This window comes from Salmo salar, chromosome 10, assembly GCF_965601325.2.
Source record: "Salmo salar chromosome 10, fSalSal1, whole genome shotgun sequence".
Lineage (NCBI taxonomy): Eukaryota > Metazoa > Chordata > Actinopteri > Salmoniformes > Salmonidae > Salmo > Salmo salar.
The window spans coordinates 57,060,001-57,077,332 of record NC_138300.1 but is presented as its reverse complement, the minus strand read 5'-3'; the positions used below and the strand labels follow the sequence as shown (position 1 = coordinate 57,077,332).

Here is a 17,332-nt window from a genome sequence, read left to right as displayed (position 1 = left end):
CAGGAAGCATGGAGCAGAGACTCCTGAGAGGTGAGCAGTCAGGAAGCATGGAGCAGAGACCCCTGAGAGGTGAGCAGTCAGGAAGCAGAGACCCCTGTGAGGTGAGCAGTCAGTAAGCAGAGATCCCTGAGAGGTGAGCAGCCAGGAAGTAGAGACATATGAGAGGTGAGCAGTCAGTCAGCATGGAATAGAGACTCCTGTGAGGTGAGCAGTCAGGAAGCAGAGACTCCTGAGAGGTGAGCAGTCAGGAAGCGTGGAGCAGAGACTCCTGAGAGGTGAGCAGTCAGGAAGCATGGAGCAGAGACCCCTGAGAGGTGAGCAGTCAGTAAGCAGAGACCCCTGAGAGGTGAGCAGTCAGGAAGCAGAGACCCCTGAGAGGTGAGCAGTCAGGAAGCAGAGACTCCTGAGAAGTGAGCAGTCAGGAAGCAGAGACTCCTGAGAGGTGAGCAGTGTTGTGATTCCAGAGTTATAAAATACAAACACAACTGGAACCAGTCCGGTTCTGAACCAGTCCGGTTATGAACCAGTCCGGTTCTGAACCAGTCCGGTTATGTACCTGTCCGGTTAGGAACCAGTCCGGTTAGGAACCAGTCCAGTTAGGAACCAGTCCAGTTAGGAACCAGTCCAGTTATGAATCAGTCCAGTTAAGATTAGTACAGTTACATATAACTACGTTCATATAACTAGGTAGGCCTACAAGGTCATTTATATAACACTATATACAACTATATACTGTATATAACTATATATGTTACCTCTAGGTAGGCCGACAAGGTCATGTAGATCTTCTCTCCGTAAGGAGTGACCCGGTTCAGGAGAAGGGAGTTATGCATGGCGCTGTCCCAGGCAGCCTCGAAGCGATAGAATGTCCTGATGGAGGGAGGAGAACAGTTAACCATGCAGAGAGAACGACTGAACAGAGAGCTCCTCGACCCTGGTCTGAACTAACATAGTGGTCTCTGGTCTGTCTGTCTGTCTGTCTGTCTGTCTGTCTGTCTGTCTGTCTGTCTGTCTGTCTGTCTGTCTGTCTGTCTGTCTGTCTGTCTGTCTGTCTGTCTGTCTGTCTGTCTGTCTGTCTGTCTGTCTGTCTGTCTGTCTGTCTGTCTGTCTGTCTGTCTGTCTGTCTGTCTGTCTGTCTGTCATGAATACTACTAACAGACTACAAAACCTACTCTAGTGTTTAGTATGCTAGTATGCTTCAAACTGAAAGCAAAGCAGGATGGGTGGTTTTCTGAATAGTCCTGTTGATAGTTGTGTTACAACATTATTAGACAAATAAAGGTTATGTCTACTGTAGGAGGAAGGTAACTATTTAAAGGTATTCTCAAGAATAGCTACAATCTATTGCTATCGGCAGATCAAGTTGTAGTTGCATTGATGTAGGGACATTGTTTATCACTATGATAATGTGAATAACATTCTGTCTGTCTGGGATATGTTACCTACAGTACATGTGCATCTAAAATGCTCTTGAGAGAAGATAGCTTTTGTTTATGAAGATTAAAATAACAACATTGATTTTCAAATACACACATTCAAAAGACAAGACACGTAGTTTGGGGGATGAAGACAGTAAATAGCATGCAACAGGGAAGATGTCAGTTGTGGGTCGACCTTTTTAAAAAGAAAAACACCAAACAATAACAGCACGAACGAAAGAAAAGGTAATGAGAGATCGACAGACGGGAGGAGAGGAGGAGGACAGGACAGGTGGTGAGGAGAAATACCTATGGTCTATTCCCAAGGAGACGCTTTGAGAAGGAATAGAAGAAGAGAACCAGGAAGAGAACCAGGAAGAGAACCAAAGGTGAGTCAGGAAGAGAGTCTGATGTGGTTGTGAGCGTTGTTATGATCAAGAGCGACAGGACAGGTATGTTCTTCCTAGCCTGGTCCCAAATAGGTTTGTGCTGTCTTGCCAACTGGGACCAGGCTACATTTCCCATCCACTACTTGATGATTTAAACACCAGAAAGTACTGTACTTATTAATAATTGTATTTTATCTGTTCTAGAATGTCTCACAATGGACAGAAGAGATACAATGTAATACTTTTGAGTTTATTTGAATTCTGTAGCTAGAGTTACAAATTATAACTATGGAATGCCATTTGGGTCTTTGCGTGTCATAAAATATATGTCAAATAACACTATTTGACACGTTAAATAAGCTTATAATTTGACGCATAAAATAACAAAATTACGATTTTCGAATGTTGTGTGAGCTGAATTTGCATGCGCGAGCCAAGCGCCATCAACATTGATGAAAGTCTGTAAACTAGAGGTAGGCTATCTCCCTGCTATGTTCACTTTGATTTGCAGTATGACAAAGTCACTCAGAAATATATTTTATATAGGATATAGGCCAGACACTTCTAAACCTTATTCCTTATGATTTATTTTTTACTGTCCCCCCCCAATGGCTTAGACTTTTAGAGGTTAACGTCCCATTTCTTCAGATCTAACAGAACAAACCCCTCTCCTTCTTCTCCACCCCTCTCTCCTTCTCCTTCAGCCCCCCTCTCCCCCAGCCCCGGTGTCCCTCAGCCCCGGTCCTCTTCAGCCCCGGTCTCCTTCAGCCCTCTCTCCTTCACCTCTCTCTCCTTTTCCTTCAGCCCCCCTCTACTTCAGCCCCCCTCTCCTTCAGCCCCTGCCCCCCTTCAGCCCCCTCCCCTTCAGCCCCCCTCTCCTTCTCCTCCACCCCCTCTCCTTCTCCTCCACCTCTCTCTCCTTTTCCTTCAGCCCCCCGCTCCTTCAGCCCCCCGCTCCTTCAGCCCCCCGCTCCTTCAGCCCCCCGCTCCTTCAGCCCCCCGCTCCTTCAGCCCCCTCTCCTTCAGCCCCCTCTCCTTCTCCTCCACCCTCTCTCCTTCTCCTTCAGCCCCCCTCTCCTTCAGCCCCCCGCTCCTTCAGCCCCCTCTCATTCAGCCCCCTCTCCTTCAGCCCCCTCTCCTTCTCCTCCACCCATTCTCCTTCTGCCCCCCTCTCCTTCAGCCCCCCGCTCCTTCAGCCCCCCGCTCCTTCAGCCCCCCGCTCCTTCAGCCCCCTCTTCTTCAGTCCCCCTCTCCTTCAGCCCCCCTCCCCTTCAGCCCCCTCCCCTTCAGCCCCCTCTGCTTCTCCTCCACCCTCTCTCCTTCTCCTTCAGCCCCCCTCTCCTTCAGCCCCCCGCTCCAGCCCCCCGCTCCTTCAGCCCCCCTCTCCTTCTCCTCCACCCCCTCTCCTTCTCCTCCACCTCTCTCTCCTTCTCCTTCAGCCCCCCTCTACTTCAGCCCCCCTCTCCTTCAGCCCCTGCCCCCCTTCAGCCCCCTCCCCTTCAGCCCCCCTCTCCTTCTCCTCCACCCCCTCTCCTTCTCCTCCACATCTCTCTCCTTCTCCTTCAGCCCCCCTCTCCTTCAGCCCCCCGCTCCTTCAGCCCCCCTCTCCTTCAGCCCCCCTCTCCTTCTCCTCCACCCCCTCTCCTTCTCCTCCACCCCCTTCTCCTTCAGCCCCCCTCTCCTTCAGCCCCCCGCTCCTTCAGCCCCCCTCTCCTTCAGCCCCCCGCTCCTTCAGCCCCCCCAGACACTTCTAAACCTTATTCCTTATGATTTATTTTTTACTGTCCCCCCCCAATGGCTTAGACTTTTAGAGGTTAACGTCCCATTTCTTCAGATCTAACAGAACAAACCCCTCTCCTTCTTCTCCACCCCTCTCTCCTTCTCCTTCAGCCCCCCTCTCCCCCAGCCCCGGTGTCCCTCAGCCCCGGTCCTCTTCAGCCCCGGTCTCCTTCAGCCCTCTCTCCTTCACCTCTCTCTCCTTCTCCTTCAGCCCCCCTCTACTTCAGCCCCCCTCTCCTTCAGCCCCTGCCCCCCTTCAGCCCCCTCCCCTTCAGCCCCCCTCTCCTTCTCCTCCACCCCCTCTCCTTCTCCTCCACCTCTCTCTCCTTTTCCTTCAGCCCCCCGCTCCTTCAGCCCCCCGCTCCTTCAGCCCCCCCGCTCCTTCAGCCCCCCTCTCCTTCAGCCCCCCTCTCCTTCTCCTCCACCCCCTCTCCTTCTCCTCCACCTCTCTCTCCTTCTCCTTCAGCCCCCCTCTCCTTCAGCCCCCCGCTCCTTCAGCCCCCCTCTTCTTCAGTCCCACTCTCCTTCAGCCCCCCTCTCCTTCAGCCCCCTCTCCTTCTCCTCCACCCTCTCTCCTTCTCCTTCAGCCCCCCTCTCCTTCAGCCCCCCTCTCCTTCAGCCCCCCGCTCCTTCAGCCCCCCTCTCCTTCAGCCCCCTCCCCTTCAGCCCCCTCCCCTTCAGCCCCCCGCTCCTTCAGCCCCCTCTCCTTCAGCCCCCTCTCCTTCAGCCCCCTCTCCTTCTCCTCCACCCCCTCTCCTTCAGCCTCCGCTCCTTCAGCCCCCCTCTCCTTCAGCCCCCTCTTCTTCAGTCCCCCTCTCCTTCAGCCCCCCTCCCCTTCAGCCCCCTCCCCTTCAGCCCCCTCTGCTTCTCCTCCACCCTCTCTCCTTCTCCTTCAGCCCCCCTCTCCTTCAGCCCCCTGCTCCAGCCCCCTGCTCCTTCAGCCCCCCTCTCTTTCTCCTCCACCCCCTCTCCTTCTCCTCCACCTCTCTCTCCTTCTCCTTCAGCCCCCCTCTACTTCAGCCCCCCTCTCCTTCAGCCCCTGCCCCCTTCAGCCCCCTCCCCTTCAGCCCCCCTCTCCTTCTCCTCCACCCCCTCTCCTTCTCCTCCACATCTCTCTCCTTCTCCTTCAGCCCCCCTCTCCTTCAGGCCCCCGCCCCTTCAGCCCCCCTCTCCTACTCCTCCACCCCCTCTCCTTCTCCTCCACCCCCTTCTCCTTCAGCCCCCCTCTCCTTCAGCCCCCCGCTCCTTCAGCCCCCCTCTCCTTCAGTCCCCCTCTCCTTCAGCCCCCCTCTCCTTCTCCTCCACCCCCTCTCCTTCTCCTCCACCTTTCGCTCCTTCTCCTTCAGCCCCCCTCTCCTTCAGCCCCCCGCTCCTTCAGCCCCCCGCTCCTTCAGCCCCCCCTCTCTTTCAGCCCCCTTCTCCTTCTCCTCCACCCCCTCTCCTTCTCCTCCATCTCTCTCTCCTTCTCCTTCAGCCCCCCTCTCCTTCAGCCCCCCGCTCCTTCAGCCCCCCTCTTCTTCAGTCCCCCTCTCCTTCAGCCCCCCTCTCCTTCAGCCCCCCTCTCCTTCAGCCCCCTCTCCTTCAGCCCCCTTCTCATTCTCCTCCACTCCCTCTCCTTCTCCTCCATAATTTAGTCCATACATTGATGAATGAGGACTTCCCCTTAGCAAATAATCACAACTTGAAAGCAGTTATGTTTCTGGCCCGCCGCCCAGCACAGCCTTAAATCTGAAACCGCTCATCCAAGCAGAGAAACGTAAGAGGAAACCAATGTTTCTGTAGGCCATTAAAGGGAGATAAATCGTCCCGTTCATAGAGTTCAGATGTTGAAGGCCGGCTGTTGGCATTTGTACTGAGATGACCTGGTGGGAAAGCTAGCTGTGTGTCTGTCAGAGGGAAGAAGACAGAGAGCGAGAGGAGAACAGCTGTTATACCGTGGGACGAGAGGAGGAGAGGAGAGCTGCTGTTATACTGTGGGATGAGAGGAGAGGAGAGCTGCTGTTATACTGTGGGACGAGAGGAGAGGAGAGAGCTGCTTCAGTGGAAATGTGTCTATGGACCTAAAGGAGGTATAGCCTCTCTCATCCATTAAACTGCTGAACTCCCTGCTCACACACGCTGCATGCAAGGGCCATGCCCAGGTCACAGAGCAGGCCCGGGTCACAGAGCAGGCTCGGGTCACAGAGCAGGCCCAGGACACAGAGCAGGCCCAGGTCACAGAGCAGGCCCAGGTCACAGAGCAGGCCCGGGTCACAGAGCAGGCCCGGGTCACAGAGCAAGCCCGGGTCACAGAGCAGGCCCGGGTCACAGTGCAGGCCCGGGTCACAGAGCAGGCCCGGGACACCGAGCAGGCCCAGGACACCGAGCAGGCCCGGGTCACAGAGCAGGCCCGGGTCACAGAGCAGGCCCGGGTCACAGAGCAGGCCCAGGACACAGAGCAGGCCCAGGACACAGAGCAGGCCCAGGTCACAGAGCAGGCCCAGGTCACAGAGCAGGCCCAGGACACAGAGCAGGCCCAGGACACAGAGCAGGCCCAGGACACAGAGCAGGCCCAGGACACACAGCAGGCCCAGGACACAGAAATGTTAAATCTCTCCTTGTCCATGTCTGTAATCCCAACATATTTCAAGGTGACCACCATTGTCCCTGTTCCCAAGAATTCAAAGGTATTCTGCCTAAATTACTATCGCACTTTAGCACTCACATCTGTAATTATGAAGTGCTTTGAAAGGCTGGTCATGACACACATCAACACAATCATTCCAGACTCCCTGAACCCACTCCAATTTTCATGCCGCCCCAACAGATCCACAGATGACGCAATCTCAATTGCACTTCAGACTGCCCTCTCCCACCTGGACAAGTGGAACTGAGAATGCTGTTCATTGGATTACAGCTCAGCGTTCAACACCATAGTGCCCTCCAAGCTCATCACTAAGCTCAGGACCCTGGGACTGAATATCTTCCTCTGCAACTTGATCCTGGACTTCCTGACGGGCTGCCCCCAGGTGGTGAGGGTAGGCAACAACAGATCCTCCACGCTGACCGTCAACACGGGAGCCCCTCAGGGGTGTGTGCTTAGTCCCCTCCTGTACTCTCTGTTCACCCAGCTGCACGCGACCGATCGTAATGCCCATGATCAATTTGGAGAGCAGCTGCATGCGACCGATCGTAATGCCCATGATCAATTTGAAGAGCAGCTGCATGCGAAATTCCTATACAAATATTGAAACCATTTAATGAGAAACTAAAAGATGTACAACAATAAAATGCGTGACCGACTGGCTCGATTCGGTCTTATGTATCAAAATTTGAAATTGTGTTTTTTACATTGGATAAAAATAGAGACTCCGAGCTAGAAAATGGTGTATCACACACTACATTAAGGAATAATGGAAAAGTAATTCTGCTTTGAAAGTTGATAAACTTGTAACCTCACTTTTGAAAAAATGGCCCTTGAAGGTTTTGGTACGTAACTGGAGAGCTCTTCTTTGTCTACACTCATTCAGCATCATTCACACTCTCTTAAGCCTTGGCCCCACCCATCTCTTTAAGGATTCACATGTGAGACCATGTACTAAACAAATAAAGATTTCAAGACTAAAGGCTGGTTTATACTACGGGTGTGTTCGTAAATTCAATCTGGAAAGCCAGAGTGTGCTCAGAGTGCACTCTGGGCGTTCGTAAACTCAAGATTGTCAGATTGTACATTCCTAAATTCAGAGCATTTTGCTCTCGGAGCGCACACTGGACGCTTTGGCCGATGAGTAGGGTTGATCCGAGCGCTCTGACCTACCAACAGCAGTCAAGCACCCAAGCTAATTGGCTAACATTGGGTAGCGTGCTAGCTACATCCAGACACAAATGAGAGAACACCTCAATCTGACCATTTTACTCTCCCTAGCAGAGCTGGTTAGGCTGTTTTTGTTATCCAGAGCTTTGGTGACTGTGCTGCTGGCAACAATTTAATTACGCTTTTTTGCAGACGTTTATTGACACCAGCCATATTCAACGGATGTTGAGAGTTCGTAAATTCGTCAGTTATTTTGCACTCTGACACACTTAGACGAGAGTGCTCTGAAATCAGAGTAGATAGCCAGAGTGAATTTACGAACGCACCCTACTTCTATCGACATTTGTCACAGTGACATCATGAACATTCTATTGACATAGTTACTTTCATAGTGGAATCTTTTGCTTAGACATGTAGTTAACAGTAGCTAGCTAGCTAAACAATGAACCATAATCCCAACTCATAACGTTACTACCCTTCATGAATCCGCAGGTAGCTAACCAAGCTAACATTAGGCTATAACTAACAATGCAAATGGTTCTGAGATATGAATAATATTACTACACAGATCATACACGTAAAGTTACCTACCTAGCTAACAGTACACTTTAACTTGAAATGAAAATGACTTTCTGACATAATTAGAAACGTGTAATATCTGAAAATATAACTAGCTAGACTATTTTACCGGTCTACATGGATGAATGCTTCTCCCTCTGTCACGAATGCCACGGTTGCCCTTTAGTTTGAAGATGTAATCCAGAGACAGGTGTTTTACACAACAGCCTTCTGTGTGTGTTCTCTTTTCGACTCACTCTGCATTATTGCAATCAAACGGCAGAATTTTCTCCATCTCCTTAGCTATTATACTCTAATACCACCGGGCATTCCACAACTTGGTTGTCCAGAAAATGGAGAGCAACACTTTTTCAGTTATACTAGGTGATATATTTAAAAAAAAAGCTGCGTTAGAAATAATTACCTACACATACTGCGCAGCTCATGTTATAGACAGAAACAAGCGACATGGCAGACCAATCCAAACTCATCGCTCGGCATGTCCAGCCCATCCATTATCTCAGCCAATCATGGCTAGCGGAAAAGGTTATTTTTCCATGGCTAAACCAACTAGGCTCATAATTTAATAACTGTATTCGTATTTACAGATGGCATACAAGTTTGTTATTAAGGCACATGAAAGTTCACATGTTACAGAAGGCATTTCTGCCAAAAAAAACACACTTGATAATTTTTTTTAAATGTACGTTCAAATGGCTCTCCTGTGAAGTAGTGATGCGCGACATACGCCTAGTTTCCTGAAAGGAGTCATACCTTGTCAATTTACATTGTGTAATTGATTTGACGGTCCCTAACTAGCCACAGAGATAGGCTATCCAAAGTCAAACCAATTTTGCCACGGTCGCACACCGGCCTGTTGGCTAGCACTAGCTAGCATAGGCTACTTCCAGACACAAGACCTGGTTGAACTGTTTCAAGTTATCTTGAAGGGTGAATTACTAACTGTGTACTGTTTTGGCAGAGTGGAAGTACACATGCTTCTCACGTTCGAAACAGACATACGAGAGACACACACATCAAAGCTCGCCTCCAAGACCTGAATCTCATTCTAGAACGCATTTACTAATGGGGAGAATGGAAACCGCCCCCTTGATACTATCAGCTTCTTGCACATCTCTTTATAAAGCCTTGAGTGTTTTCAAAAGAAGTTGATTGCATAACTTCATACCAAAGTTTAAGATTATGTTTGGCTTCCATATAATGTTTACAAGTTGCTATTTTGGAAAGATTTTTTATGATTTTATCAATGCTATAGGTCTTTCAGCAGGATGCTATAGGTCTTTCAGCAGGATGCTATAGGTCTTTCAGCAGGATGCAAAATGAAACCTGTTCTGTGTCAGAGTATGAACTTGATTATTATTGCCCCCTAGTGGCAATGCAGAGGTTTGTGACTGAAAAAAAGATCAACAGAGATCATCAGTAAATGGGGAAAATGACAAACAATGCATGTTTGTTTCACTTCATCAAATGTCTGGCTTGTAGCTTGTACTGAAAACGTCCCTGTACAGAAGCACCAGACAAAAAGAGGAGACAGAAGCTGAAATACTGGCCCCACAACACAAAAAAAACAGCCAGTCAGTTCAGCACTGTAGGAAGCAAAGCAAGTCATGCATGCAGCCCCCGTACACCATCAGCTTTTGGTCGCATCCCCAGACCCCGAAGTCTCAGTCAGCCCCAGTCCCAAGACCGCACAGTCACAGCCAGCCCCAACCCCAGCCCCAGCAGTCCCAGACAGCCCCAACTCCAGACCCCGCAGTCCCAGCCAGCCCAAGATCCCAGTCCCAGCCAACCCACAACCCCAGACCCATCAGTTCCAGCCAGCCCCAGACACTGTAGTCCCAGCCAGCCCCAGTTTCCAGCCCTCAGCTCCAGCCTCCAGACCTACAACAGCTCAGCAACAAACACACATCCAGGAGAAAGAGAGAGAGAGAGAGGAGGGGTGCAAAGATACATCACAGTCCCTCACATCTCCTCAGGAGGAGAAAGAGAGATCAGAAAAAAAGCAAGGGGAGGAGGAGAGAGCAGGAGAGCCAAAACCCACAGTGGAAAACCATGGAAATTAGAATGATGGATGTATGGATGACTTGGTGTTTAAAATGGAGTGAGAGTGAAAACATGAAAATAGATAATGAATACGAAATCAGATGTTATCTAACTGAATTGTAGAATGGGAGGAGAGGGATTTGATGTAAATCATATACCTAGGCATGTCCGAATCAAGAAACTGTCTGCAAAAAACAACAAAACAACATTGTGTTAGTGGAGTGGACTGGAGGGAGAGAAATGTCAGCATGTCCTGTCCCCTGAGCAGAGGCCAGACTAGACCACATATGGGTTCAAACGGCATCTGTTTTCTTTCAAGTGCAAACCAAGCCCTTCTGGCACTCCAGGCAGGCAGAATCAATCAAAACGCTCAAAGTATTTGACAGAAACAAAAACTATTTGAACCCAGATCTGCATTGGACAATCCCACACTCTGCCCTGGTGCTGGACACTCCCCTCCACTCAGGAGGACCTTTCTAACCAGATCAACATCCTGGGTTGGAGGTCAAGGAATGCAGAACCATGTTGATACCTGTATATGGAGATGGTATGGCCATTAGGACCAGACAGACCACTGCAACAGTCTGTCTGGGGCCTCTGTTCCTGTATTGGTCCTTTGTGATGGCAAGCAAACCCAGGTCTGAGGAATGGTATTTGAGTTAGGTGAAAGGTTACTAGTAACGCAGTGTGGTTAAACCATAATAGAGGTCGTCACGACAGTTACATTATTCTGTAAAAACAACATTGTATGTTACATGGAGAGTAAACAGTAACATAAGGCATTACAGTGAAGTGCTACGGTGTAACACAGCATGACGCTATGCAGCTTTAGTGACTTACTGAGGTATGGTGACTTACTCTGCTGAGTGAGTTAGTTAGGGATGCATGCCAGTGAGTGGATAATGCGGTCTTGAAATGGCGGAAAGTATTCAGACCCCTTGACTTTTTCCACATTTTGTTACGTTACGCCTTATTATAAAATGTAGTAAAAAAAAAAATCATCATTCTACACACAGTAACCCATAATGACATCACAATGCCCCATAATGACATCACAATGCCATCACAATAACCAGCTTTTTAGAAATTTTGCTATTTTATAAAAAATCTCTGCAGATCCTCTCAAGCTCTGTCAGGTTGGATGGGGAGCGGTGCTGCACAGCTATTTTCAAATCAAATTTTATTAATCACATATTTATTAGTCACCTCCCTGACCAAGGCCCTTCTCCCCCGATTGCTAAGTTTGGCCAGGTGGCTAGCTCTAGGAAGAGTCTTGGTAGTTCCAAAAATGTTCCATTTAAGAATGATGAAGGCCACTGTGTTCTTGGGGACCTTCAATGCTGCAGACATTCTTTGGTGCCCTTCCCCAGATCTGTGCCTCAATAAAATCCTGTCTCTGAACTCTACGGACAACTCCTTTGACCTCATGGCTTGGTTTTTGCTCTGACATGCACTGTCAACTGTGGGACCTTATATAGATATGTCCAATCAATTGAATTTACCACAGGTGGACTCCAATCAAGTTGTAGAAACATCTCAAGGACGATCAATGGAAACAGGATGCACCTCAGCTCAGTTTCGATTCTCATAGCAAAGGGGCTGAATACTTATGTAAATAAGGTATTTCTGTTTTTTATATTTTATACATTTGCAAAAATGTATAAAAACCTGTTTTCGCTTTGTCATTATGGGTTATTGTGATGTCATTATGGGGAATTGTGATGTCATTATGGGTTATTGTGATGTCATTATGGGGTATTGTGATGTCATTATGGGTTATTGTGTGTAGATTGCTGAGGAGTCTTTTGACTTAATCCATGTTAGAATAAGGCTGTAACTTAACAAAATGTGAAAAAAAATCAAGGGATCTGAATACTTTCCGCAGGCACTGTATATCCCATCATTACATACTATGCAAGAGGGTGAGGCCAATGAGGATCAAGATCGTCCGTCAGTTACAGGGCCACCAAGAAGCCCTTCATCCACAGAGTCTAGGGATCTATGTTACAGGGCCAGCAAGAAGCCCTTCATCCACAGGGTCTAGGGATCTATGTTACAGGGCCAGCAAGAAGCCCTTCATCCACAGAGTCTAGGGATCTGTGCTACAGGGCCAGCAAGAAGCCCTTCATCCACAGAGTCTAGGGATCTATGTTACAGGGCCACCAAGAAGCCCTTCATCCACAGAGTCTAGGGATCTATGTTACAGGGCCAGCAAGAAGACCTTCATCCACAGAGTCTAGGGATCTATGTTACAGGGCCAGCAAGAAGCCCTTCATCCACAGAGTCTAGGGATCTATGTTACAGGGCCAGCAAGAAGCCCTTCATCCACAGAGTCTAGGGATCTATGTTACAGGGCCAGCAAGAAGCCCTTCATCCACAGAGTCTAGGGATCTATGTTACAGGGCCAGCAAGAAGCCCTTCATCCACAGAGTCTAGGGATCTATGTTACAGGGCCACCAAGAAGCCCTACATCCACAGAGTCTAGGGATCTATGTTACAGGGACACCAAGAGAAGAGGGCATGTTCAGTTTGGCTAACAATCCTTTGTAGGTGTTTGTGTGCCATAGCATGTTGTTATTATGGCCATAGTGTGGTGTTGGATAGAGATGTCTGACATGGTGCAGAATAATCCTGCGAGGTTAGTTAGTAGTGGATAATGGTTAGAAGGGAGGATTATGCAGTGAACAGGGTGAGAGGTGGAATGACAGACGGACATTCAAAGCACAGCACCAGACTAGCATCAAGGAACGGAAGAGTCGCATAGCCAGCGTAGTGGTGAGGACACTCTAATATAACTGGCTGAAGCATTAAAGGTCCTCATACAGCACAACTACTACAAAGATAACGGCTTAACGTTTGATCATAATCAATCTGAAATCATTTGTTCTTTAAGTCACAATCTTTGCTTTCTACAAGTGATCTTGTGACCTGCTTCTAGATGTATAAAACCACATGTTGTTTTACCAAGCATCAGCTGCTTCAGTGGAACAGGAGAGGGGATTGAGGGGTGGGGGGAGGGAATAAATCCTCTTTGCCTGAAGTCTGTTAATCAGTTAAGCTGTGCATCTTGGCGGCGTGAGCTTCAAATATCCTTGCTAAGTCTGCTATGCATTAGCCATGGAGCACAGTGCATTCAACCAATACAGGAGCCTCTTCAGTCAACCAATACAGGAGCCTCTTCAGTCAACCAATACAGGAGCCTCTTCAGTCAACCAATACAGGAGCCTCTTCAGTCAACCAATACAGGAGCATCTTCAGTCAACCAATACAGGAGCCTCTTCAGTCAACCAATACAGGAGCCTCTTCAGTCAACCAATACAGGAGCCTCTTCAGTCAACCAATACAGGAGCCTCTTCAGTCAACCAATACAGGAGCCTCTTCAGTCAACCAATACAGGAGCCTCTTCAGTCAACCAATACAGGAGCCTCTTCTTTGTTTTCGAATGTCTACAAGCTTTTCGATAAATGTTGTTCAATCATATATAAAGAGAGAGCAGACTGTAGACTCCATTGGTACAGAGACCCAGTGTGTATATACTGTATGACCTGCAGTTCTTTAGGCTGAATTATAGCACCATTACTAGTGATGTTGTGAACTGCAGTGCCTTAAAGGAGTTGTGTTTAGTGGTTATATATTGTAGTGAACTGCAGTGCCTTAAAGGGGTTGTATTCAATGGTTATATATTGTAGAGAACTGCAGTGCCTTAAAGGGGTTGTGTTTAGTGGTTATATATTGTAGTGAACTGCAGTGCCTTAAAGGGGTTGTGTTTAGTGGTTATATATTGTAGTGAACTGCACTGCCTTAAAGGGGTTGTATTCAATGGTTATATATTGTAGTGAACTGCAGTGCCTTAAAGGGGTTGTATTCAATGGTTATATATTGTAGTGAACTGCAGTGCCTTAAAGGGGTTGTGTTTAGTGGTTATATATTGTAGTGAACTGCAGTGCCTTAAAGGGGTTGTATTCAATGGTTATATATTGTAGAGAACTGCAGTGCCTTAAAGGGGTTGTGTTTAGTGGTTATATATTGTAGTGAACTGCAGTGCCTTAAATATTGTAGTGAACTGCAGTGCCTTAAAGGGGTTGTGTTTAGTGGTTATATATTGTAGTGAACTGCAGTGCCTTAAAGGGGTTGTGTTCAGTAGTTTGGCTCTCTGTATCCCAGGGGAGGTTGTGCTCCTTGTCTGTGATGGGAGGGGGCGTGCTGTGCTGTTTAGGAAGGGGTATGTGTGTCACTTCACCCACTGTGTGCTGGTAGAGAGACACAGAGATTGGCTGAACCCACCGTGTGCTGGTAGAGAGACACAGAGATCGGCTGAACCCACCGTGTGCTGGTAGAGAGACACAGAGATTGGCTGAACCCACCGTGTGCTGGTAGAGAGACACAGAGATCGGCTGAACCCACCGTGTGCTGGTAGAGAGACACAGAGATTGGCTGAACCCACCGTGTGCTGGTAGAGAGACACAGAGATTGGCTGAACCCACCGTGTGCTGGTAGAGAGACACAGAGATCGGCTGAACCCACCGTGTGCTGGTAGAGAGACACAGAGATTGGCTGAACCCACCGTGTGCTGGTAGAGAGACACAGAGATTGGCTGAACCCACCGTGTGCTGGTAGAGAGACACAGAGATCGGCTGAACCCACCGTGTGCTGGTAGAGAGACACAGAGATTGGCTGAACCCACCGTGTGCTGGTAGAGAGACACAGAGATCGGCTGAACCCACCGTGTGCTGGTAGAGAGACACAGAGATTGGCTGAACCCACCGTATGCTGGTAGAGAGACACAGAGATTGGCTGAACCCTCCGTGTGCTGGTAGAGAGACACAGAGATCGGCTGAACCCACCGTGGGCTGGTAGAGAGACACAGAGATTGGCTGAACCCACCGTGTGCTGGTAGAGAGACACAGAGATCGGCTGAACCCACCGTGTGCTGGTAGAGAGACACAGAGATTGGCTGAACCCACCGTGTGCTGGTAGAGAGACACAGAGATCGGCTGAACCCACCGTGTGCTGGTAGAGAGACACAGAGATCGGCTGAACCCACAGTGTGCTGGTAGAGAGACACAGAGATTGGCTGAACCCACCGTGTGCTGGTAGAGAGACACAGAGATTGGCTGAACCCAAGGTGCGTGTGTCTCTAGAGCACCACAGAGCTTACGAAAGGCGGTGCTAGCATCGCCATAGTGATCGTGATCGTGCATTTACAGAATTCCTAGTGACATCATAGAATTTTAAAGGCAGGAGAAACACATCGCAAATGGAGTATTGGTTATTATGATGTAATCTTCAAATGTTCAGGACCGTAAAGGAACTTTGATGTAAACAGTTCAGTAAAAAATATTTATGCATCAACAAAATATAACTGAATGTTCTATATAACTAACTGTATATATTCTCTAAAACTTATATTGTCAAATCATCCCCACCCCCCCAAAAAAATCGTAGAATCGTGGAATTAGTCTGCTATTGGAACAGGATGACATTTGGGACGTAGACCTGTGGATGAGCCGTGGGTGATTGGGTCCCTTTTGACGGGTAGAATATGGGACATACCTGTCGTCCTGCATGGGTCTGACATACCCAGCTGACAGGATGTTGAGAGAGAGGATGTTGGGGTCTATGATGGTGTCGTCCCCCTCGGGAGAGTTACTTATACGCCCTGGGGAGTCGAGGAAGAGGAATAGGTGGGAAGGGGAAAAAGAGGAGGAAGACGAGGAGGAGGAAGAGGGGGACGAGAAGGAGGAGGTAGAGGAAGATGAGGATGAGGAGGAGGAGGAAGATGATGAAGAGGAGGAGAACTTACATACTGGAAATGTTGGTGTTAAATACATATTCAACACACACACACACACACACACACACACACACACACACACACACACACACACACACACACACACAAAGACAGCACACACACACACACACTCACAAAGACAGCACACACTCAGGCACATGCACGTACACAACAAACAAACAAACAAACAAACAAACCGTCCACTTCAATGTGAGCCTGACTCACCCACAACCAGCTCCTGGACATCTTTCCACACGATGTCTTCACCTGTCTCATGAACGATTGTCACAGTTATTCTCCTCTGAATACCCTGTGGGGGGGGGTTGGAGAGAGAGAGCATTGACGAGAAGAAAAGGAGAGACGTAGTTTGAATAAGAGAGAGATAGAATTGTTAATGTACCATTAGAGAAGCCAGAGACATCAGAACACCAGGACAGAGAGATAACGTCCAGAGATAACAACGTAACAGAAACACAGCACGGGACGAACACAACACCAAGAATCAAAGCAACCAAATAGAGGCTGGAACTGGACTAGACTGGACTGAACTGGACTGAACTGGACTAGACTGGACTGAACTAGACTGAACTAGACTGAACTAGACTGAACTAGACTGAACTAGACTGGACTTCTCTGGCAGCGCTTTACTATCCACTCTCTGGGAGCATCTGGTTAACAGGAAGAAAGAGAAAGTATTTTATACACACTGAGTGTACAAAACATTCGGAACACTTTCCTAATGTTCATTTGCAACCCCCCTCCTTTTGCCCTCAGAACAAGTTCAATTCGTCGGGGCACGGACTCTACAAGTTGTCGAAAGCGTTCCACAGGGATTCCAATGCTTCTCACATTTGTGTCAAGAAGGCTGGATGTCCTTTGGGTGGTGGACCATTCTTGACATACACAGGAAACTGTTGAGCGTTAAAAAAACAGCAGCGTTGCAGTTCTTGACACAAACCGGTGCTCCTGGCAGTCTTTTGTCTTGACTATTCACCCTCTGAATGGCACACATACACAATCCATGTCTCAATTGTCTCAATTAAAAATACTTCTTTAACCTGTCTCCCATATTATTCTATATGCTTCTATATTATTCTATATTATTCTAAATGATTCTATATTATTCTATATGATTCTGTATTCTTCTATATGATTCTATATTCTTCTAAATGATTCTATATTATTCTATATGATTCTATATTATTCTGTATGATTCTATATTCTTCTATATGATTATATATTCTTCTATATGATTATATATTATTCTATATGATTCTATATGATTCTATATTCTTCTATATATCCACCTGCAAATCAGTTCAATCATAACTATCATTCCACTCCCTAAAATGACTCACCTGGTGCAGCATGAACGTCCCATGGCAAGGCATGCCTCCTCTATGGTCCACTCCTGCTGGGATGTAGCTGTAGGGCAGTAACAAACCTCTCATTGATTTCACATCGGCCAATAAGTTCTGAATGATATTAAAGCTGTTGCTGATATTGTTGTTCTCGTAACTCTGGTTCTTGCATCGAC

At 48.1% G+C, this 17,332-nt stretch overlaps 1 protein-coding gene across 12 annotated transcripts in view; it reads right to left on the bottom strand.

The window, feature by feature from the left end:
* The window catches only part of kif1aa (kinesin family member 1Aa), a 162,060-nt gene that overhangs the window by 42,704 nt on the left and 102,024 nt on the right, over positions 1-17,332 (bottom strand). For 7 of the 12 annotated variants that reach the window (XM_082957087.1, XM_082957090.1, XM_082957088.1 and 4 more), the window contains 5 exons: positions 17,154-17,220; positions 16,021-16,105; positions 15,555-15,660; positions 10,160-10,186; positions 756-870 (listed from right to left, as the gene is read on the bottom strand). In XM_082957087.1, coding sequence (XP_082813213.1) covers positions 756-870; positions 10,160-10,186; positions 15,555-15,660; positions 16,021-16,105; positions 17,154-17,220 — 400 coding nt within the window. Of the gene's footprint in view, positions 1-755; positions 871-1,727; positions 1,752-10,159; positions 10,187-15,554; positions 15,661-16,020; positions 16,106-17,153; positions 17,221-17,332 lie in introns of all 12 variants that reach the window. The other 5 variants (XM_082957091.1, XM_082957098.1, XM_082957097.1 and 2 more) reach the window with 2 other exon arrangements.